The 23,750-nt window shown below is 35.5% G+C and overlaps 1 protein-coding gene across 1 annotated transcript in view; it reads right to left on the reverse strand.

Annotated features, from left to right (window-relative positions):
* Nucleotides 1-23,750, reverse strand: part of DGKB (diacylglycerol kinase beta) — a 327,720-nt gene that overhangs the window by 267,734 nt on the left and 36,236 nt on the right. Inside the window, exon 3 of the mRNA XM_057373108.1 lies at nucleotides 157-233. Within this exon, the coding sequence (XP_057229091.1) occupies nucleotides 157-233 (77 nt within the window). The remainder of the gene's footprint in view (nucleotides 1-156; nucleotides 234-23,750) is intronic.

Consider the following 23,750-nt stretch of genomic DNA (forward strand, 5'->3'; position numbering starts at 1 on the left):
ACCATAGAGCATCCTGGTTTTCTCTTTTTTAAACAGTTTCAAATACCCCAAACACCTGATTTATAAAATAATCTTCTATTTCAAATGCTTAGATCGGCTACAGCATTTGCAAATTGTTCCCATCATTTCTGATCATTAAGAAACAAGAAAAATTACCCCTTCAGGATTATATTTTGCTAATACACCATTGCCATGGAATTCTTCTAAGACATCCTTAATTTTCTTGGTGGAATCTGGATAAAAAAAACAAAGAGAGAGAAAATGAAAATACAGAACACTTATTTACATAATATGAATTGTAATTAAAGAAACAACAATCAAAACTGCTAATAGCTTTTTAGAATGCATATTAGCAATTTTCTGTAGCTCTGTGGGCACAAAGAAAATGAGAATATGCGTTACCCTCTTAACAAGTACTGTAAAAACTGGCAAGTAAACACAAAATGTTCAGAAATGGACACTGTTTAATGTAATTTTTAACTATTAGATAGCATATTGCTGAAGGAGTTTTTTTAGGACTATTTCAAGTCACATTTCTTGCCCTTGAAACCTGAATCAACCACAAAACACAGTCATTTCCACCAGCACTACAAAATCTCCTTTGGCAAAGCTTCCAGTGGATAGAGGAACTGTCAAAGGAGCTGGACAAWATCAAGACAAATGGGAACCTTACAGAAAAAAAAAACCTCTTCAGTGATCACGCCACAGAAAACAAATGTTGCTCTCAAAACCTCAATTTTTGCAGACCTCTCAGGTATTCTAAAACCTGTCAGCCTCAGTAACTTGTGTTTAACAGAATCGTGCAGATCCCTGCAGTTCAGAATCATGCAGACGTAACTTTTCCCATTTATTTTTGCCTATCTATGTGCAGAATAACAAAGTAATTGTTTTAGTAAGTAGCCATTACATAAAACCCTTGAACTCAGATTCACTTAGAATACATCATGCAAATAACCATAATAAATATCTCAGTAATACAACAAAAATAATGGTAACTCTTTTTTTTTTTTTCTTTAAAATGCAGTAGTCGAGTGTACAATGGTCAAATAAGCAAATTGCCACAGCACCATGAGTGCCAAAACAATGAATAAGAGAATAGGTGGAATTTGCATCTGCACTTTTTATTCCCACAACAAAACCTGGAGGAAAGCAGAGAAGCAAAGAGTGAACCAAGAACAGGACTTTTTTAGAGCAATTATTTAGGCATTTAATATTACAAACACTAGGACCTCATACAATTTTTATTAATTAAATCAAACAAATACGGCACTGTAATAATTCTCAGACTTTAAAGAAATCCAGCCTCTCAACCCTGTCTCAAAAACATTTAGCAAGTTATGTGACCTGGAAGGAGAAAATGTAGCAGCCAAGGATTTGAACAATAGTTATGCAACAGTTCTGTAACAGTTCATAGCACCARTAAACAGCATACAATACTAAAATTCAGTTTTAAGAGGTGCTGGAGGAGTTTCCCTCCCACTCTCATATGCAGTTTACACAGTAATAAGAATGGCTTTTCCCAATACTTTTATCAAATTTTCTTAACTAAAAGCACCTGAGACTATGTGCAGCCTCAATAAAATTGTTGTTTTCACTAATTGGATGCATTTCAGCGTTACTGTCAACTGTGAACAAGGGAGTTTAGCAAGTCTCATGAACAGTCCAAGCAAATATTTACATGATAAAATAATCCATAATCTTATTGTTGTGTCATTTGAAATACACCAAAAATCACAACTTTATGTAAAAATAAATAAATAAATAAATAAATAGATATGTTAACCAATACATTTTATTATCAGCTGTAATTTGAAGCTGGTGGGTTAGACAGTGATCAGGACAAGCACACAAACTGATGATTGACAAAAACTATTTCATTTGGTTTATAATATTTTAATGTACTTTACAGTGTTCATGTACATAGTTGTATATAAAAATCATTGCACTTTATTACACTGAAGTCAATAACTACAAAAGCAGCARTGTGAGATGAGCAGATGTATGGTAGAGGTGATTGAACTACATCCTAAAAATGGATTTTGTGAACTTTGGAGGAAAGTTTAAACACACATCAAATAGAAAAACAGCAAAGACTCCTCACACGTCTTTTACTATCCAAAGAAAAAGATACTTAAAATAGAAAGAGGTTTTAAAGCAATTACTTGAGGTTTTCTTTCAGCAATGACCATGCTTTCATTTTATATTTTGTCACAKAGTCTGTTCATTTTGTAATCAGTATTATGTCTATGCAACTGTAATTAAAAGCAAAACCTATGCTATGTTACTGAAATAAATGAAATCCTTGTTTTCCATTTTTTWATATATTTCTTAGTCAAGTACCAAGACAGAAAATATGCTCTATTGCAGCAAAAATGTAATATTCACCTCTTTCATGCATGAGCTTAAAACAGCCACATCCAAAAAGCACAGCTACTTTCTTGTTTGAAGTAATTGCCAAAAAAAAAAAAAAAGGTCTGCAGATGTAAATTCTCCTTTAGTTGTCCAGCAAAACTTTTCAAAAGATTTTCCCATTCAGGTCATGAGCTGTAAKTATTCTGAGTGCTACAGCCAAGGCAGAATCATTTTTACAATCTTTTGATCACAGCCATTCAATCATTTTTTTCAGTCCATGTGACAGTATCTAAGCTAGAATAGAAATCTCTCAAAATGCTCAAAATGACATATCGATATTTTAAGTAGAATGCCAACACAATCTTCTGCCTGCATACTCTTTACCAGTGCTGAAAACCCTCAGAAAAAAATTAATTCTTCTTCCTCAGCCTCAAGTAGGCAAAGTAATATTGGGAACATGTTCAATCTTTAATAAGTTGACCAAAAGGGGTATGAAAAATTAGATCATTTTCCACTCTCATTCAGGAATAACATTTTTAAAAACCAAAAAACCAACAAAAATCCTCTCTTAGTAACCCTATGGAGTAGAAACTCCAATAAAATGTTATCAACTCTATTTAAAAAAAAAAGTCAAGTACATGTTTACATCAATTTTTTTTTAAATCCAAAAAATATATACAGAGGTTAATAGAAATTTTTCATAAGATTTGTTTTCCTAAGCTTTCTAAATAGGAAGCAAAAACAATTCCAAGGATTTCCTTGCAGTTTTGTGTGATCCAAATTATCTACATAATCATTGTAAAATGCTGGTGCAAACACAAACATAAGAACTGAACCTGTATCATCATTACAAGCACAGATGTTCTACATGCCTTAGCATCTTAGAATTTAAGAGCGATTTCAGTAAATTCGTAAGTACCAATCATGTTAAAACAAAAATATCACTTTAAACTCCGTTGGATCACTCTTAGCTGTTTTTAAAATCAAGGAAAAATTCCTTCTTTGTCTAAGTCTCTGCATTCCAAACTCTCCTCAAGAGAGACAGTTTCCAAATATGGGTATATATAGGATATAGCCTGTCATGGCAGCACTGAAATCCCATGTTATCTGCAAAGTTATAGCTGGCACAGCACAAATTTAATATAGCTTGAAATATACTGTTTATTTCATGAAAAATCTCTCTTTTCTTTATTTTCACCATTTTGTTATAATTACCCACTAGTGCTTTGTGTATTCAGTCAAACTACAGAAGACCTTCAATTCTCTCYCCTGCCTGAATTGATTTCAACTCTTAGTGTTTAACCTATCTTCTGTTACAATTTGCATTTAGTCAAGAGGGTGGAAAGAGAAAAAGGGAAACTGTGACCCAAGATCAGAGTTTGCCTTGGATGAGGTGAGATGTCATTTCCTACCTSAAGCCCCAGTGAGTTTGGAGCAGAATAAATGGACAAGGCATAGTGTTCATAGCTGCCTGAAAAGCTGTCACAAGTACCTGGGAGAAAAGTAGCGGATTCTACACAGTGCTGCAAAAAATATATTTTAAATTAAGGATCCAAAACAATAGAGACATAGATGTGACTTGGATAATTTTGTATTCTTTTAGAATAAAGGAAAAATATTWAAAATAATGACACTAGAAAGATGAAACTTGCGTATATAACAGCAAAAGTATCAAAATGTCTGATTTTTCCATCTTTCAGCCCTGACAAAGATACTTTTTATAACTGAAGACAAATTTACATAGTAAGTTAAAACTGTTTGAGATTTAGCCCACATTAAAAATTATTATTCATTTTTTAAAGTGACTCATCTTCAGATGAAGAAAATTGATCACTTAGTTGAGACGGAAATTTGGTGTAGCTTTTTTCCTATAATCAGAAAACACAAAACAGAAGGCAAACTTGCCCAGATCACACACTTTACCACATTTTCTCTTCCTCCTCACAGAAAAATCCTTGAAAAGAATAGTTTTCWTWAAAAAAARASAYRWGRSRMMWCWYAYAWAAWWYWCAYRCKYTKTRSASASARAWRTKTTTTTTCAATTTAAAAGGAAATAACCATTAGAAAAAATTGATTGTATTATGAGTTATAATTCTCAACAGAAACTCGTAACAACCTGCATGTTTATTGGGGCATAACTAATTTYAAACACCTACAATAAAAAGCAGAGTAATAACCACTTTCTACCTCTATATCCCTTTTATAAACCTAATGCAATATGAAAATCATCACATGCATACAATCTTTTCATAGAGATTCTCTATACATTTTATTATGACTTAGAAAAGCAAAGGGTCCAACCACTTATATATAATTTTCTGCATGCTGACAAAGYCTAGCTCAAACTCAAAAGCTCTGCCTGACAGATAAGCCAAGAGAACCACTGAGAGAAGCACAGCAATCAACTGATATTACAATTTTTACACAGGTTCTTATTTTATGGATATTCCTTCCTTTCGTGGATGCAACAATACAATAGTGTGTATATCTAAATTTATATATATAACTTTCTTTTCTTTCTGCATAGTTCATTCTATTTAGAGAACTCGATAATAGCTAAAGTTTAATTGGTCTAAATACTCCAATATATTAAAAAGGCCAAGCCTACAGACAAGCCTGTATGCAGCACCATGGAGTAAGAACTATTCACCTTTCAACAAAAAGTTTATTTAAATAAAAATGAGGCTCATCAAGCATGACTCAGGCAGAGAAGGGAATCACTGTCCAGTGATCTAAAGGAGACCTCTCCAAAACAGCTGCTACCAAGGGTTTGGGTAACGCTCTGAAATCAGAAGAATTGGACTCCACCCTCCAGCAAATTAGATTCTCATTGAATTCTGTGACAATTAGGAAAAAAGCTTCTTAGAAACCCAGTCAGAATTGGATTATCCTGCCTAAGTAAATACAGTGGCAAGTGATTTCTGCAACAAGGAATGRAGGAGGTGGAACAAAATGCAGGTGAGAGAGGTAGGAGCAGGAGCTCCTGCTGCAGAAGAAAATCTTCTCCTGACACGCAAAGCAGGAGCTGCCTCTTCCACCCATTCTCCCTGCTGGGGATCAGCAATGCAAGAAGCAAGACAGATCCATTTCACCTGGAATAGGACTTCTTTGTGAAATAAAGCAATATCGACTGCATATGCCAACACATCTTTAGTCCATATTAATAAAAAATGTCCACAAATCCCCCTTCCCTCAGCAGATGTTCAAGTGAAAAATATATGGCAAACAACAGGGAGTTGGGGAGGCTTAATTTTAGTCTGCTAGTGGGATGAGCTTTCAAAGGAAGAAATAAGAAAAGGACAAAAACAGACTTCAGGACTTGAGCAGAACTGCAGCTAAGTCCTGGGTGTACTTAAAAACTGTCAAGGAAGAAAAAGAATGCATCGGGTTTTTACATTTTAAAATTACTCCAGCAAATGYTCTTAATGTCTTTTGGACTCATTTGTTTCCTGACACTCTGAAAATTAAGTTTTCAGTAGTCTGAAACCTCCTCAGAATGCATCTCAGAGGAAGACTCAGGATGTCAGGGTGCTGTGAGTATTTGGACTATATAGTGAAAGGCAAAATTTCAAAGCTACATCTGGTTCTTCTATACAGCACAGACAGTTCTTGAAATTATTTTGTCCTCTTCTTGAGCGCAATTTCTTTTTCCCCATTTTGCTTAATCTTTCTTGTTTCAAAGTATCAAGTTCATTTTACCCTTCCTCCTACAAAGTTTTATATGTTTATACAGTGACAATTCTTGACAGCACAAAACCTGTGTTTCTTGCAATCATGATTCTCTATTATAGTTTCAGATGGGAGCAAAGGTTTTAGTCAAATACATACCTAGGCCATAAAATTGAGAGAATTAGCAACACAAGCACACATGGATCTGGACCTTGAACTACAAATTATAAAGGTTCCYGCACTTGCTGTGAATATGCCCCAGTATAAACTGGATTGCCCTTTTCSTGTCCTAAATACGATTCCTAAATCTTTGTTCTTAGTGATCTCATGTTTGGTGTAGTCATGAAGAGCAGCTACAACAGAGATCACTTGAGCCTGTTCTCCCCARGACTCAGAGAAACAAGCCTTGACAACACTTATCAAAAGCTTTTCAACATTAAGTGGCAATCAAAACTACCAGAAACTCTATCAAGCACAGCAGTACCACCACTGTTAATTTGGTATGTCCAAAATTCTCCACTGCCCGACTAAACTTTGATGTGGAGACTTCACACGATGCAGATACATGATGCAGACCCTGTATACATGCACAAAATGTTGCCAAKCCCTTGCATTTTAGTTTATACATGSAKACACATAATATGCACASTTTGGTGGATTCAGATGACTTGTTGCCATCAGCAAAGCTATTACCGGCTCTAATCTATCAAATCTCTAAAAAAATTTAGCATAAGGTGGCCATATACAGTCTGCGGAAGGGAAAAAGAACATGTGTCCTTTACATTCTACACATCTTTGGATAGCATAAACAGGTTTGGCCTCTTGGGGCAAGTATTTCAATTTTTTTTTTTAACTGTACACCAGTTTATATAATAAGAAATTGCCTGAAGGTTCATGATTCAATACTACTGACTAAAAAAAAAAAAAAAACTTACAAAAAAGTCAGTATTGCTTACATTAAGTTTCTCCAATTACTATTTCCTTTGCAGAATATGTTTACGTTTGTGTATGTTGAAAATACTGACACTGCAACAACAGTTCCCATTTAATACCATTTCAGCAGAGAATCTTGTCATATATATTTTGGACACAATCTTTGAGTACTGAATAGTATCACAYGTGTTGAAAAAAAGTGAGCCTGTGGAAACATTATTATTATAGAACGTTTAAAGCAAATCACTGAAAAAAATAACAGCTTTGTTGTCTATAGGAATGAGCTGCTAGCAGACATCTGCCTACAAGCCACAGCCTCCCAACCATTGCTTAATTACAAAGGCATGGTGTGATGCAGAGATTGTTTCCACTGTGCTATTTACACATTCAGCTCCCTTATAAGGGTACTGAAAAAGTTTRCTGCTAAACAGAGGGAATTAAAAAATGAAAGTCAAAGACAGAAGGCTTCAGACTGATCAGTACAAAATAAAATGTCTRTTCCAGCTCAAGACATAACTTTTGGGATAATATTGTTCTAATTGCTGGGAACTTCAAACTTAATGAAATAAACAACTGGTAAGAGGYGACAAATGTGTCTCAACTGCATGTTAAGAAGTTTTTGAGTTTTCCTATTTTCATTACTTCAGCAGAGCAACTCAGTATTTATATTCTGCTTTCACACATTAAATAAGTTTAATACGTGCTCCTTTATCTTAACAATTGTCATTGCAAATCTATCTTGGGAAGTCTGCTTTATGTTCATTGCTCTGAGAAACAAATGTTCAACTACTAYTTCCATAAACCTTCTAGATGTGGACTTCCAAATTAAAAAAAAAAAAACAACTGTTTCCAACTAAGCCAGCTGTTTTCAAGTTTGGTATGGTTAAACAGCATTTTCAGAGCATTACTATATATTATTTTTTCTTTTTAATATTTAAATACTTTCATCAATAACTGCTTTATCTCACTAGTTTCTTATAAGCCTTTATGGACGATAAGGACCATAACAGATAATACTTGAAAAACTGAGGTATCATGCATGAACATCAAGGAAAAGAAGGCTCTTGTACCAGTTCACACTACTGCAGATGTGTGTTCTACTGATCCTTGCCTGCTGCATCTCAAATCTTTTCCCTTTTTCTACAAATACATTACACCTGAATTTTGTATGTGCCTTAGTTCAAAGAGTTTTCATCTTCTGCCTTTCCAATTTAATATCAAAGCTGTAATGGGGTAATTCTTTGCTCATTCCCGGATTCTAAGGAGATGGCAAACAAGAATAAACCTTATAATATAGCACATTGACAAAGGCAGCATTAAACCTTYCTACCAGGACTATCTGTGACTTTATCAAATGGTATTTTGTGTCTGAGTATCAGAGAGAGACACTCCAAGGAAGACTGCATTTTCACAGAAACTTACTTGGCAAGGTAATAACACTATTCAGAAAAATAGCTCCCACAAGCAAGCTTATAGAGATCTCTAATCATCCTAAACTATATCTGCTTGACTATTTAATTTAAGCAGTTTAATACTCTTGGGTTACTTGTCCTCTACAGGCTTAGAAGCCAAAGCCCATTTACTTTCTTAAGCTTTATTCCTTGCTCTGTTATCACTTCCTACAATTCCCTATTCAGCTAAAAAAACAAGCAAACAAGAACACATAAATTCTCAGCCATCTCTGTTCAAGTATTCAGAATTATCTTTAATCCTAAAATTATCCTAGAATCAGTTTTCTATGGTTTTATCCCATCAATCTGTTTTCTATGGTTTTATCCCATCAATCTGTTCTCCATTTATATTTTCCCACACTTACCTCATTTTTCTCTAAGCTTATTCCCCAAGATAGATGGTTCCTCTTTTGTGTGCTACCACCAATTACCAGCTTTTGTGTGATACTTATAATAATACAYAGCTTTCTATGTTTTAAAACTTTTAAAACTAGTCTGTCCAGCTCAACAGCTTATGCCATGGCCTTTGAAATAATCCCTTTGTTTGACTTCAGGGAACTACAAAATGGATAATTTTCAGCAAATCTAAGTCATAGGGAGTCTGAAGACAATGATAGGGAAAGGAATAAAAAGTAGTACACAYCTAGACCGATTTTTGCCTTAAAACAGTAATGATGAACTGTTGGCTAAATATCCTTGAGTGAATACCTAGGTAACTTGGTAGGGGGGGTTGGACTAGATCTTCAGAGGCTCTTTCCAATTTAACTATTCTGTGATCATGTGAACGAGCTAAGACATAATTATGAAGGCATCATGTGCAAAGGATGGAAGCCAAGTGACTCCTACYTACTGCAGGAGTTTAGTCACTGATTGCACATGACACATTTACATCATGACATCATGAAGTAAATCCACCACTCAACAAACCAAGGACCCCATCAAACAAACAGTGAAAAATGCAGCTTATACTAAAAATGCATATAATTTAACAGAATGATAGGTTAAAACAGAGTTCTACTAAACCTGAACTTTCTACATATATATACATATATAATCTACTCTTATATACACAGTAAGAGCGCTTCTTGCCCACAAGAATGCCAAGAACTATGACAAATTAGATAAAGGACTGGTTAAAGAAGAACAAATCTTTCAGAATTAGGTTGCATTAGCTTGGGGTTCATTCCTAATATTTCCAAGACAGTAAGTCATCTTAAATGCATTTTTAACTTTCACAAGGGTTTTTCAAAGCCATCAATTARTGATCTGCGGAATTTATTTGGATATTTAACTAACAATTTGGAACAGGAGAGCAACCAGTCCCAGTGTCAAAAATTTACTTCAGAAGTATGAAGAGTAGCTAAATTAAGCCAGCTCTTTTAAAGTTCTGTGAGCCATACTCACGACTTGACTGCAACGTGAGCACACCCTGAGTTAGTTTTAAATATGCTTACTTGTATCATCCAACTTAATTTCTTTCTATAGAAACTTGTAGTCCTATGAAAGGTCTATTATAAAATGACATGACGCATATAGAAATRTTTTAAAGCATATAGATTGTACCAATTTATTCCATCAAAAGAACCCTTGGAGACCAAAACCCACCATGGAGAGTTGCTGTAAGTGCCATACTGATCAAATCACTAAATTTTATAAAGTAATTTTGTCATTTACCTGTCACTAAAGTCAGAACATCTTTTAGCAATTTCTGGCACATTTACCACAAATTTCCTCAACAAACTCTGTTTCCAAATCACAAATATGTTCCCCATCTTTGGGTAGGTCCTTCCTTAAATCATTCCTGCTATAAATCCTGAAACCAACCAATAACCTTTGCAGCGAGCAGCGTCTACCTTGCTAATCCATAATTTAACATTTAAGGGGGAAAATAGAAATAAAAAAAAAAAAACAAATCAACTAACCAAATTATCTTTTCTGCCACCTATGCTTCAAAACTACAAAGACATTCACCTAAACTAAGCTCAATGTCCATTTAAAAGAAAAAGATAAATGTCTATTTATTGTAAGCTTGATATAAACTTGAGATAAGCTTATTCAAATGTTTTATGAATGTGTAGTCCTAAAGTACAGGCATTTTAACAACATTAAATTGTCTAACCTAGTAGCAAAGCACCAGTAACATGACACTGGTATTCATCAACTTAATGTTGCCATGGACAAAAGACAACATAATGCTAATGAATTATCAACACTCCCAGGTTCCAGGATTCCAATTTATATCTCTTCTTAATCCATACAGTTCTATCTCAGTATGATCACACTGGACATGTTTGTTTATTTAATTTTATATTGTTCAGTTAGGAAGATTAACAATGATACTCTCCAGAGCATATAAGATACAGATAATTAGAGCAAAARTAAGTAGAAAAGACATGAGAAGTAAAGAAAGATGCAGAGTTAATAATGAAAAAGGATAAAATAAACAAGAGAAAACAAAAAGATAGGGAGAAGAAAAGAGAGGCAGATGAAGCTTCAAAAATAGCAAGACAAAAAYGGAAAAAGTAACGTTCAATCTTCTGATCTTCTTCCCTTACTTCACATCTTCTCTTGGTCCTTCACACCTTTTTTAAAAAGCTGTAACTAATGTATCTTAAAGACCAAAATCTAAAAGTAYGATCTCATAATTTTCTAAGTTTCCAGAGTCCTTAACTTTCCCATGATCTAAAAGGACAACTTCCATTTCAGAATAAATATATTCTATCTCATGTTCTTTATGTGAGGAGAAAAACACYAAAACATCACAAGTTAATATCAGAACATTCAGAAATAGGAAAGTATGGCCACAAGCAGACCTTAACTTTTCCCAGACTTTGTATTCATCATTAACTTGCAGCTGAACATTCTCAATGTTCCATATTCCTGATTATTAAAAGTATTTAAACGCATTAATATGTTAATGAAATAGTCTGCTTTATGGAAAAGAAAAAGAGGCAAGAGTATGATTGGAAATAAATTCACCTAATAACCTGGGGAACAGACTAGCTGAGGGAGCTACATTCCAATTCCAACAGAGTTACATTTCAAGTAAATAGTAGAGTAAACCATTTGAGAAGTTTTTGATTCACCTGATTGTGGAGATCAGGCCTACTGGACACAGCTTGGGTTCAGGAAAAATGAGCAAAAGAAAAGCTGGTTGATATGATGAAAGATAGTTAACAGTGCAAAGAAAACCAAAAGTAGACTTCAAAACTTTCTCAAAGGATGGTAAAGGACATTTCAGACAACAATTCAACAATTCACACTCTTCCTTTATTTTTTCAAGATGGGCTTTTCCTTTCCTCTTTTATATCCTCTTTCAGAATCAGACAAAGGAAAACATTTGAATAACTATGTAACAAAAAATACTGCTCTAGAACATTTTAATCTAAGGAACCTGTTCTTGGCAAAAAGATACTGGAAATCCTGGAGCTTGCCAGGCATGCAGTAAGTGCAATAAACAGTACACAAGATTTTATGAAAAGTTTAAAGACATTTCACCTCCAGAAAAGATAAACTCTAATATCTATAGGGAGTAGATTAGGCGAGTGGCTTTTCTTAAGCAATGGTACCACGCTTTATTGGAGCCTATTATATGTTTTAAATACCACTGTATAGAGAAATATAAAATCAGAATTTAATGAAAGCTATTTAGCAGGTGACAGGCTTCCCTAACAAACAAAATTAACAGTAAATATTGGATATGTYATTTTTACTTGGTGTCTAGGGTGATCCAAGCTGGCCTCTTCCACTCTTTCTGCAGCTYCATATATTCTTAATTCTCCTACAGAGTAAATTTTCTTAGAAGGTAATTTTTTTAAGCTTGAACGTGGTAGATAATTAGACATACAAGAAAACTGTCACGGCATTTAAGCTCAAATTTGCCACAGAAAACARACTTGGTTTCGTTCTAATGCTTACCAAACAGTGTGTGCCCTCAGTGAAATAAAGCTTATCTCAGACTGTGCACTCAAAAAAAAAAAATCTCAGAGAATAAATGACTCACTAACTTTCAATATGTTTGAGATMATGGCTTCAAGATAAGTCATAAAATAAAGACCAACTTTCCTGGAAGTAGTGATGCACAATCCTCTGCACCATTATGAAATATGTCAGACCCTTGTCAGAATATTTCAATCTTAGTGTCACTCATAAATAGCAAAACAGAGGTTATGCTCACAAAAGTAATCTAAAATAGTCTATGATTTATCCCCCCTGTGTCTTTTAACAAATCCTAAATCTGAAAAAAAAAAAAACCCACTCAAAATAAATATTGGTATTAATATAATATTAATAAAATATCTCGTAAGCAGAATAACTTGTTTTAGACAACAAAGTAAAGATTGTTGAAGTTGCCTTCAGAAATCTGATCACCCAAATCAAAATTCAAAGACAATACAGAAATCTCTTAATATTTATTTTAATTAAATGTTACATTTAATATAAAGCGAACTATTTGCTCTTGTCCCAAAATGATAAACTTTTAGTAGCAATTTCCTTTGTTGTAAAGAACAAATGCTTCAGTAGATAACATATTCTAATAAATTTGATGTTAATGTCACAGAATATGAGAACGGCGTGTTTTGGAAGGGACCTTAAAGATCCTCCAGYTGTCCCCCTGCTGTGGGCAASGGGCAGCTTTCACAAGATCAGGTTGCTCAGAGCTCCAAACTGGTCTTAAACACTTTCCAAGGATGGGGCCTCCACAACTTCTCTGGGTAAACTGTTCTGTGCCTCACCACCCCCACAGTAAATAATTTCATCCTAATATCTAATCTAAACCCACTCTCTTTCAGTTTGAAGCCATCCTCCCCTGTCTTGTCACTACACRCTCTTGCAAAAGGTCTCTCCATCTTTCGTGTAGGCTCCCTTCACGTACTAGAAGGCTGTGATTAGGTCACCCCAAAACCTTCTATTCCAGGCTGAACAAACCCAACACCCTCTCAGCCTTTCCTCCATCCTTCTAATCAACTTGGTGGGCCACCTTTGGACTCTTTCCAGCAGGTCCCTCCCGTGTTGGGGATCCCAGAGCTGGATGCAGCACTCCAGGTGGGGTCCCACAACAACAAAGCAYAGGATCARAATCACCTCCYTCRAYCTGCTGGTCACGATTTTGATGCAGCCCAAGACATATTCTTCAACAATTAGATTTCATTTTCCTTTCTTTTTTACCCCCCACAAATTAAAAATTGAAATATTCAATTCCATAAGCAGCCAAATGTTTCAAAAGGAAAACCGCAGCGTTCAAAAAAAAGTATTCTGTGTGCCTACAAATGGCATTATTATGTAAAGAGACTCTGATTAGCTTGAATCAGGCACTGGAGGAATTCTAGGGCTCCTGAAATAAACTGAAAATAGACTCCAGCTGTGCTGCTGCACCACTTTACTGCTCATTTCTCGCTTAGGAACCTTACACTACACATTGCAAAGTACAGCACAAAGCACGTTGCTTCTCTGGGTAATTCCCAAACATAAAAGGCTTTTATTCTTGTCAGAAGGTCCAAATCATTGTCCACAACACAGGTACACACACAGAGCCCCTTTCAGTCTCATACAGGTTCTCAGTTCCACCCATGAGCATTCATTCCCTTAAAAATAACATTATAAGAACATCCTTAAGCAGAAGCTGAAAGAGGCTTGTGCTGCACTGGACATGGCACTGCTTCAAGAGGATRAGCAAGGAAGGACATGAATCTTGTGAGGGAAGGGATGGGAATGGAAACACCCATCCAAAAAGGGTGGCTGCTCACTGGTGCTGAGAGGGTGAGTAGGGAGGAAGACACCAGAGCCACCCAAAAGTTCAGCAAAGCAAAGAAACAAGAATGCCTGTGCTGGACTCATGTTGCACACTGTGTTCCTGCTATCAGAATTCAAGTCATTCCTTGGAAATTTCAGTCACTAAGACAACAATGTGCATCATACAGAGTTAATTGTAGCCATATAAAAGCTGGAAAATCAGAATGAAGGCTTCTCATACAGCCTGCTGTGTGTCCTGTGAAGGCATTGAGCACTTTACAAAGATCATAAACTGACTTCTGTCCAATTTCAAAGGAAACAGCTATAGTTCAAGTTGTGTAAGAGCCTGCAAGCAATTCAGTAAACTGAATACAGAAAAACAAAAATATTTTTGATATTTTCATTTTTCATCCTACCCTTCCTGAAAAAAACAATGGAATTCCTCCACTGGAGGAATATTGTGTACTTTTTTATTCTCGCTTTACTTTCTTCCTGTAGCTTTTCCTTTTATTTCAACCCTCATATAAACCCTTGATCATTTAATACATACTACTTTGATTGTCATTAAGCTTTCTTTCCTTTCTTTTATTTGATTTTATTGAAAATATCTCTGATGCTAATAACCACATTTTTCAGCAGTGCCTCCTAACTACTTATCCTTCATTTCTGATRGCTATATACTTGCAATCAAAATAACGTATGATATTTAATATTTAATCAAAATAACTTTAAAAAAAGGCCTTATCTGCCTCATTGTTCACTCCTTGACATCCATCATCTTTTAAGGCAAAGGTTTAATGTCATTGGAAAAATCCCGTATGTTTTAACTATGGTTAAAAAAGAGAAAAAGCCGGATTAAATGATATGAAAAGGTCTTTTCATAAGAAATGCTGATAATGAATTAATTTCTTAGAAAACAGTGCTGCATAATCTGTGCAAATTAACATTGCTGAAACAAAATATAATTTTTGTGGTCAGGAAGAATTAACATTGATTTTCTCARTTTTTTCAAAACTCAGAAGGTAGGCTTCTAAAAATTGCTTAGAAGTTTTAAGATGCCATTTGAATTTCCAAGTCAGCAAGTGGAAACATAGCAGAACATTCTACATTCCCCTAAAATGACTATTAAAATTACAAGTTCAACAGCATTTATGCGTAGAATTTCAAAGTGCAGCTGGATGCCAACCAAAAAAAGCAGTTTGAAAAATCTCAGATCTGACAGCAAGCTCCAAAAMGATCTCCTTGTGGTCATTTGGCAAGGGCTGGCCAAATTCTGGCAACTTTTACAAAGCTCATCAGTCACTGAAGTTGTGCAGCATAAGCTACTAGACTTTCATCTAAGATTAAAAATGTAAAATGGGGGAGAAAACAAAACACAATGCTAGACCATGTATGCAAAGAAAACACTCTTTTCCAAATTATATGGAAGACTTAACTCAAAGTATATCAATAAAAGATAAAAGTGAGAATCTCTCCTGGTGAAGATTAGGACAAGACTGATATTCTGCGTAACTATTAACACTAAAAACTGATTACAAAAAAAACACAATGGAAATGATTAAAATCTGCTGTTATAAAGGACTTTATTCTCCTTTTGTGAAAGGGATGAAACTGTTTCCTGTTTCTCCCACCTGTTTAGTCATTGTAAACCAGTAATTATTGTGGAAAAATGGAGCAGATCGAAGAATGGGAAACAGTTTCATCCCTTTCACAAAAGGAGAAAGAAAACAAGGTAGAATCCACTTTGTAAAACAGAATAGGGCATTGAGAGAGTGCTTCTGAAAAAGATCAAACAGTTAAACATAGTCCTTTAGTAAAACAATGCAGGAATCAAATCTCCAGAGATGCATCACAATCTTTAAAATAAAGCAGATGACCAATTCATTTTACTTGACAACTGSGGTATATGGGGTTTTTTATTATTTAATTTTGAAAGATAGTGGTATGAGTACGAAATCTGTAAGAGACTCGGTCTAAAAATACTAGAATGCTATTAGACACRAGTTCATAGTTATGTATTAGTGGTCTGAATAAGAGAAGAACTGACAAAAAACTATATACAGGACTAACCACAGTTACTACCCTACTAGTTTGCCGCAATCACCACCTCAGACTACTACACATACTACTCTTTGGCACTGTATGTGTAGCAGACAACAAAAGGACACAACTTTTCTATCACTGCAGCAAGAAGAGCAAACCCATATGAAAAGAGCTCTTGCATRTGCCTGGGTGTCATAACTGCTGGGGGGAAAACAGGACATGACAAATTCTTTCTGCATGAGACAGAACAACTTTCTGTACATACAGATGGGCATTCCTACCCAAGAAAATGATGCTATTTCTTGCTTTAAAAAAACAGCTTCCAGGATAAAACCTGAAGTGCACATCAACTGGCAAGTTTAACACAACAAAAATGCGGTGGCAGGAAATATTCTGATTCATTAACCCAAGTTATTTAAAGCAGTTTACATAGTTTTATTCACTAGATACAAAACACTTAATGAGKTCTGACTCCAATTTAAGCCAAAATTTCTTCAGTGCAGGGACCATATTTATTGCCCGTTTCCACTAAAATAAGTAAATGGAGATGTGATGTGTTCTGCATAACTATACAAGATTTAGTACTGCTTTTTATGCACAGATAGACCTTGAATAAAGATTGACATATTTGAGCCTGGAACCCTTACAAAAGTTTTGAGATGCATGCCTCCCAGGACCAGACGTTAAGCTGCAGAGATGATTGGATTTGTTTGGGTATTTTTCCTTTGTTTTGTTTAGGGGTTGAGAGGGTGTTGCTAGCCAAAGATGCTACACAGGCTGTGTGGATAGATAATAAAGTGGGGATGAAAAAAAAAACCAAACCAAACAAACAAAAGGAGGGGAACAAAAAAAAAAGAAAATCAAGTTCCTCTGAAATGTGTTACTGGGAGAAAAACCCCAAGATTCAATGTAAGTTTACTCAGGTTATTTTTGAAATATGGGACTGGATAATTTTTAGCACCAACATATACAGAGCTGGAAAGTATTTATCTTAAGAGTAGTCTGTCTTGAAGAGTTTGTAGTTTGAAGAGCAGTTTAGCAGTCCTCATAGTCAGTCATTACATCTCTAGATTGCTGTTAGAAGAAATAGCTACTCTGGCACTTGTTTCTTGAAAACTAATCCAGAAAAACTCCAGTGCATGCTGGGATTGAGGCACATACACTGGGAAAAAATTCAGATTGTGCTTTTGAACCATTTGGGACAACTTAATTGACACTTTCTGTGAATCTTATCAACTCCCATAACAGGGAGAAAATACAGGTCATTTAAATTTATATCRTAAAGTCACATCTTTAACAGGATGGTCTTCTTTAAAGCTATCACRTTAGGCCATAGATAAAACAGTGAGCCTCGACTTGGCAAGCAATGTGACAATGTTCATTGTGTTTGAAACAAAATACAAAAATATGGTTCTATACTTAAGGGACTATGAAATGGGTCATTACTCCTCTAAGTGTTAGATACTTCCTAATTAACTAACTTCTTATCTACTAAAACAAATGTGAATGAATAACCATTTCTGACTTATTCTAGAATAAGAGCACCTCCAAAGGGACTGTGGGCAGCTTTTTTCAAATTCCAGTTTGAGTACTTGCTTGTATTCACCCTCACCCATAATTAGCTAAAGAAGGAGTCAGGTTTTCAAATCAAGTAACAGTGCTTGTGTACATCTTCATAGATTTTAATAATAAAGAATGTGAATTCAAACACTTATAGAGGGTCCTCTACAGAAGACAAAATAGTTAACATGAAGTTATCTTTTTTACATCTCATTTTTACAACACAAACTTTAGCTAGCCCCCAAGGTTTGACGTGAATTCTTTTCCTTCTGCTGCAGGTCATTCCTCTCAATTTCACAATTATGTTTTTCATTACTGTTATTTTTCATAACCAAACACCAAACCAGAATTTCCAAACATTCAGTTTTAGGTATTGAGTTCTGCTTTGGCTCCAGTCTGCTGTTCTGCTTCTCTAAAAGCCAATTTTGTTTTTGTCCTAATCAGCTATTTCTAACATCTGTTTTTCTCTGTTTTCTTACATCACTGATGGCAATAYCTATGGGTTGTAAAAATAGCACAAGATACATGAATTTTGGTCTACCAGAAGATGGTAGACTCAAAATKTATTTGAAGCCATTTGTTTTGCTTTGGTTTCCCATGCCTTCTTTTTCACTTCTTAAAATAATTCTTTCCTTTCAGGACTTTTATATCTTTATCCCAGGAACTCTTTGCTACTCACTCATTTTCTTCACATCTCTTCAATGTGTTTTCACCGTCTCTAGTATAGTTTCAGCAATTTCTCAAATTCTTAAGGCCTATCCAGGACTGAAGTGTCACTATTCAATGAAGAATTCAGACATATACTTAATATATAAACCACCTTTCCATCCTCTTCTCATAAACATCTATATAATTTTCACTGTTTCTTTCCATTCATTTCAACTGCTGTTATTTATAGACTCTTAAACAGCATACAGCCTATGTTTTTTTCCAAAGCAACAAGGATTGCTGAAGTGTTTATGTTGATACAGTAATGATACTAAAGTCTGTCCCATCACTGCAGTGAATTTCAAACATCAAGAACATACTATAAGTAGAAACGGCACTCAGGAAAAAAAAAATCCCAAATATAAAGCAAACCACAAACAACAAACAAAGCCAGTTAACAAAAGCATTTTAAAGCTCTTCAGTATGCCTTCATGAATGAAAACATCTATTACTAGTCACTTAATTCTCGGAAATACATTCTTTGAAACAAACTCTTTATSACTATCATTACTGCTACAATTAATTCGAGTGCCTCACAAGAGAATCACAGAATTGTTAGGGTTGGAAGGGATCTCTGTAGATCATCTAGTCCAACCCCTGTTCCAAGACTGGGKCACCTGCAACAATATAAATGATTTGTAACTTTTTATGTTTAAAATAAAATCAAGATTTTCTATTTTCATAATCAACACAAGAAACTATTATATTAGAATTAATTCACAAATTCTTTTCTCCATATTGCGTACTGGTTTTAATAAAATTATGACCCACACAAATCTGGACAGTTATAAAGATAAATTTAGCAATCTGTAATGTCCTCAAAAAGCCATTCAATTTTGCAATGGAGCCAACAAAACTATGCAGTGACATTGCATAGCATCCACTAAAAATCTTCCAGAGCCACACTAAAAGAAATGTATTTTTAGTGCCTAAAAACACAATGAAAACATATGTAATTATGAGCACATTTTAATTTTTTTTCTCTTTTATCTGGCAGAAAACAACAGAAAGGAATGCAATCCAGGGCCCTTCAACTAATGTCAGAGAGAAGCTGTCTGACACTATCAGACAGGCCTAAGTCCACTCTTTTTCAGACATCTCTAATTCTCAATTGGATTCAKCAAGACCAAAACCTATTTTCTGTCCTCAAGAGGAACAAGGAAGGCAGCTTTGGCTCCCCTTTCTTCAGAAAGCCAGGAGAGGCAGAACAGCATAGATGGTAAAGCTAACAGCAAAGTATATTTTTTCAGTGGATAAGTTGGATAAGCAGCTTTCCCCTTCTCTCTTCAAGCATGTGAAGCTTTGGTGGGCTGAAGGGGCCTACTGTGGGCTACTGGGTTATTGAGTGTGAATCTGATAAAGGCAAAGCGGGAGCATCTTTTTCTCAGAGCTGGTTTTTTTTTTTTTTTTTTTTTTTTTTGCAGTTTGTCTGATGAGTCATGGATTGTCACCATTTGAATTACACTTTCCAGCTCTTCTATAGAAATGCAGGGGCTAAAAATACATGCTTTTAATAAGAGCTGAGATTCTGCTACAGTCACATGGCTCTCCAATTAGCCCATTCTCCCTTCATTTTGTTTCTTAAAGGCTTGTTGAACGGTAATTCTCTGTTTGTGACATCAGGCTCATTTCCACAGCAACGAATTGAATTATCCCCCAAATCTTTATAATAAGAATAAGCAACAGGAACAGATGAACTCTTAAGAAACAAGAGCTTCTTGCTGTTTACATGCAAATGTCCATAGAAACAACCAAACAATAAAGGAAAAGAAATATGGAAGATACATAGAAACACAGGAAATGAAACAAAGGCATAATCAACACTTACATATTTTACAGTGTATAAATACACATACAGTAATTTGATGACCATATGTCAGATTTGTAATAGACACAATATATGTTCAATGCCAGTAACAGCTGAGGCTGCAACACCAGGTGTTAATGACTGGCCCTGTGTACCTATGCAGCTTCAATTCTAGAAAGAAATCTTTATTTTTCACCAAGGGAACAAAGAGCAAGATGAGATGACACCATTTGCCTTCCAGAATTCAAAGACCAGGTACTAGGTATGACACATCATGAATCCCTCAGCCACAGAAACATGAGAACATCTCTTACARGAAAAGGCCGAGGGAGCTGGTCCTRKTCAGCCTCATTCACCCATTCTGGGAATCTGTGAACCAGTTTCTACCTCWGACTTCCTAAGAACTCTTTACATTTGCTTCTTGCAATGATATCTTTGAAAATGGACATTCAGTCATTAACTATTACCCTAAAGACTTACAATCCCTTTCTATTACAACTATATTATTTAAGAACCATTATCTGTATGTCTAAGAGTTAACATGAGTGCTGATATTGTTGCCAGTGCTAGAGCTCTGACTGACAATCTTCCCGAGGTACTGAAACAGCCACCATGCCCTCAGCAGAAACACTGGAAACTTAGTATCATAATCTAGAAAACAATTTGATTATCCTGAAAATAAGGGCCTAACATTGTCCAGTCTCAGCACAAGTTCAACATCAGCACTGAACTGTGTGTTGAACTGCTGTGCTTCACTGCTCAGCCAGACTGAGCCACCCTTACAGTCTTGTCCAGGTGTTGCAGTTGCTGTCTCTTCCCCACTCCCCCACATGAAGCCAACGTGCAAGAAGGCTGCAGGTAAATTATAACTTTGTAGTGAGACCACCAAAAGCTTTTGATGATGAGATCGTGTCCTATTAATCACACAGAAAGCATTTCCAGTGCCTCCAGGCTAAAATGATGTGTCTGTAACAATAACAGCCTTTTCTAAGAGAACTTGCTCTCTGGATTCTRGGATCAATGCAACTATGTACTACTGAACATACTGAAACAATTTCTTTTTCYTTCTCCAATTTCTTTAACACTTCCTCCATATGAGACCTAAATAGGTACAAAACTTTGATACTTYCACTAGATTTCCTAAAATGGACAAATAAAGTGTGTTAGCACTAGCACAGCTGAGACCATTTGTTTCCTAATACTTTTCATTGCCCCTAAATGAAAGTTACCATTTCCAGAGCCATCATACCTATGACCCTACCAATCAATTATTCAGGAATCAGATGCAGCTCTYTAGGAAGGAAATTGGTGCTAAAAACAGCTGGTGCTTTGTTTAACTGATCCAACTCTGGATCAATTTGTCAACATCTTCAAAAATTTTGAATTACAGGTTTTCTCTAACAGCCTACTGCCTTCTCTGCTTTCACAAAATTGACTAAATCTCTTCATGTTATGATAAMTGATCTCTTGTTAGCAGTCTCTAGTCAACAGTACACAGCAACAACAGTACTTTTGCATTTTGCTGACTATAATCCCTTTATACTGGAACTCTTGAACAAAATCAGATATTTTGAGATCATCTTCTGCTCTGCAGAGGAAGAGGGTCTTTTCCAGCCTTTACAATTCTGTGATTCTGGGGGATTTATAAATAGGAGATTTGTCCCAATTTTTATAGCTGATACTAAAAATTATAAATTCACTACTTTCTGCTCTTAAAACCTGTCTCCCTGCTGCTGACATACAAAGTTTCTTGCAGTTAGAAGACAGGRGAGGATCCCTGTAATTAGCTAAGACATGAACATAATATTGTAATAAGATACTCCAAAAGTCACTCAATGTGACTACTTTCTGCCATTACGATGTACAATTCAAATAAAGTTCTATGAAAGCAAATAATTCCTAAAAGAACGCTTCAAATTAGAACATAGAGCAGCCTGAGAGGGACAAAAATGTATCTAAGTGCATTTTCCTTTGTCATAAAATAAGGAAACTCCTGAATAATTTCATAGCCCCTTTAGCCAAAGGAAAGYGTTCAGAGCTCTTCTACATTGCCCCTTTCCCTAAATAGTTTATACCTTAAACAAGCTGCATGCTCCCCTACAGTATGGGTGTGGACGCAGGAAAGTTGTTCTGCACACGGAGTGTCCCACCTGACAGACATTAAAAGGTTCCTTCTTACTCACARTTGTGGACAGAGTCAATATGACACTGTGTACCCTTGACAGGCTCACAAGAGAATTGACCAGCTTCTGTTTGGTTAAAWATACAGCTGCTAGTCACCAGCAGGCATTTATCATGGCAGAAAGACGAAGCATTTTATCTCATTACAAAGCCCACCCCAAAGATCCAGATCATACTCTATTATTGTATATTTATCAGCTTTTTGTCCTTCAGACATGCTCAACTCATCATTCCTATTTTACATTCTCTTTAATATCTAGTACAGRAATCTTCATTACAGAAAGGAAAGAAATCCACTAATACTTCTGCAGATTATATTGGTGCCCAGCTCTCTATCTACCCAAAAAAAGCTTTATCTATGGTATGATCTTCAGAGGTCTAGCCTCAACTGTAACTGGTAAATGAAAAATAAATTTGTAATTTCATGTCTTTTCTATTGTAGATGTCAGTCTAACAYAAGTCAAAGTCATATCCATATCCTCATTAGTGAACACGCTATGTAACAGCCCTCCTTTGGACAGAGCTCAKGGTTTTTTAACAGTAAATATGACTAGAGCCTAAATAACTAATATACAACATTTCCATCCCATTTTCTCTAAATTGATGCAACACAGGAATGTGCACAAAGGTTTTAAATTCACAGATTTGAAGAAAAAWCTTACAGTRTTATRTYGATATTCACGGTTCATAGCTCACCYCTCAGGAGAACTAAAGCAAGTGCCCCACCAGAACATTGAGTAGTTTTCTCACTCCATTCTCTCCTACTTCAATTTTTAGTTCCAAATCACAGATTTAGTATAAGGATTCAGACTCTAAAAATTTTCAACTGATTTCTTTTTTCTGGCCACTCTATCCCCAATAGGCCTWGCATGCAAAGACTGGATCTCTCACTAGACCCATCATCCTTCTCCAYGAAGTTCTCCCAAGTTCATGTGTTATTTATTTCCCAGGCAGTGCTGGCAGACTCCACCTTTCAGACAGTCTAACAGGTTCTGGCAAATATTTTTCCGAGAACCTAGCTGCCTCCATCTTTACTAACAGCACCAGAAACACCATAATCCTAAAATTCAATACTTGGGGTAAAACTATTTTTAGTAATCACCAATGATATTCTCTCTCCACTTTCCACACAATCAAGAATAGCTGTTTTTGTCAAGTTGTATTAGATGAGGTTCATTTGCTCATAAGAATTAGCACAATTCCATGTGGCACTAGAATYCTGGGACCCTCTGAGTGTTTGTGTAATGGCCCAAATCTGCTGAGGACCAGCTGCAACATACATGGAGCTCCCTCCAGATTATCATTTATACCCA

This window comes from Malurus melanocephalus, unplaced genomic scaffold (assembly GCF_030028575.1).
Source record: "Malurus melanocephalus ecotype Western Australia unplaced genomic scaffold, MMel_1.1 scaffold_185, whole genome shotgun sequence".
NCBI lineage: Eukaryota > Metazoa > Chordata > Aves > Passeriformes > Maluridae > Malurus > Malurus melanocephalus.